This window comes from Lycium barbarum, chromosome 9 (assembly GCF_019175385.1).
Source record: "Lycium barbarum isolate Lr01 chromosome 9, ASM1917538v2, whole genome shotgun sequence".
Lineage (NCBI taxonomy): Eukaryota > Viridiplantae > Streptophyta > Magnoliopsida > Solanales > Solanaceae > Lycium > Lycium barbarum.
In genome coordinates, this window is record NC_083345.1 from 98732434 (window position 1) to 98733854 (window position 1421).

Here is a 1421-nt window from a genome sequence, read left to right on the forward strand (position 1 = left end):
ATTTAGATACAATGTATTTGTGCATTCTTTTGAGGTTGTCATTTGTGGCTATCCTTCCTTTCCATACCCTCCATAGGAAAAAACTTATCTTTATAGGCAATCCTTTTAACCAGATGTATTTGTATGCTGCATAGCTCTCCTGCTTATGTCTTGTTTCCTCCCATGCACTTTTGACAGTGAATTTACCATTGTTTTCACACATCCACCATGCCTTGTTATTGTCAACCTCCAGCAGTGTTGGACTGATGTCTTCCTGAATATGAGAAGCAGTTTCTGAAGAGAGAACTGCTAATATTTTTTGCAGATTCCATACTCCACCAGATATAAACTTCTTTACTTCTATTTCTTCATCAATAGCTAGCTCATTATCTACAAAGTATAAAGTATATTGTTTTGTACAATTATCAAACCACAAGCTAGAAGTACTTGATTTCAATTGCCACCATATCTGATGTTCGACTTCCTCTCTAACGGCCACCATCTTCTTCCATGCATGTGAAGCTCCTCTGTCTTAAGCAATTACAAGATGCGGCTTTAAGAAGTAGTTGTTTCCCGTAAATGCTCCCCGAAAATAGATTGAAGTTTTGAAGTTCCACCAGAGTTTTGCAAAAAGAGCTTTTGATATGTCATGGAGAGATTTGAAGCAAAGTCCCCCCTCATCCTTTGGCAGACACATTTTGTCCCAAGCAACCCAATGATTTCCTTTCAAACCAGCAGTATTACTCTATAAGAACTTGGCAAAAAATCTTATGTAATTGATCTATTACCCCTTTCAAAGGATTGATTGCAGACAATAAATAAACAGGCATTGTTTGTAGTACATGTGCAATCAAAATGTATCTTCCACCAAATGAAAGCATCCTGTTTTGCCAAGACATCACTCTATTCATAACCTTTTTGATAAGATTATCATAATAGACAATCTCCCTTCTACCATAGAATACTGGACAACCCAGATATGTAAAAGGAAAGGAGCATTTCCTCATTCCAGTTTTTCTTCTTACTCTACGCACAATATTAACTGGAACTTTCTCATGCAAATAGAAAGAACTCTTACCCTTATTGACCAACTGATCTGATATCTTCTCATAGTTTCTCAAAATTTTCATCATCTTCTTCAGAGAGGCAGGATCAGGTGAACAAAAAAGAATGGCATCATCTGCATATGATAGGTGGTTTATCTATGGACTCCACTTAGGCATGCCATACCCCTTGAATGCAGAATCCTCATGTAAACTGTTCAAGTTTCTGGCCAAAACTTCTGCTGCAATAATGAATAGTGTTGGGGAAAGTGGATCACCTTGTTTCAGTCCTCTTGAGGAGTGAAAAAAGCCATGAGACTGCCCATTGATCAACACTGAATACCAATTATTTGAAACCAGCCTCTATACAATATGTATCACCACCTCAGAAAAATCGAA

General features: G+C 37.4%; 1 protein-coding gene across 1 annotated transcript; it reads right to left on the bottom strand.

Annotated features, from left to right (window-relative positions):
- Positions 1-511: 511 nt before the first annotated feature.
- Positions 512-1112, bottom strand: LOC132612059 (uncharacterized). The gene is made up of 2 exons (XM_060326403.1): positions 822-1112; positions 512-724 (listed from the first exon to the last, which is right to left on the bottom strand). Exons 1-2 carry the CDS (start codon positions 1110-1112, stop codon positions 512-514), a joined length of 504 nt encoding a protein of 167 aa, XP_060182386.1.
- Positions 1113-1421: the final 309 nt, after the last annotated feature.

Bases quoted from the DNA above. Each gene is read 5' to 3' on its own strand.
- LOC132612059 (XM_060326403.1), bottom strand. From the start codon at position 1,112: ATGATGAAAATTTTGAGAAACTATGAGAAGATATCAGATCAGTTGGTC. The intron at 725-821 runs GTACTACAAACA...AAGTTCTTATAG, and splicing joins GATACATTTTGATTGCACAT to AGTAATACTGCTGGTTTGAA.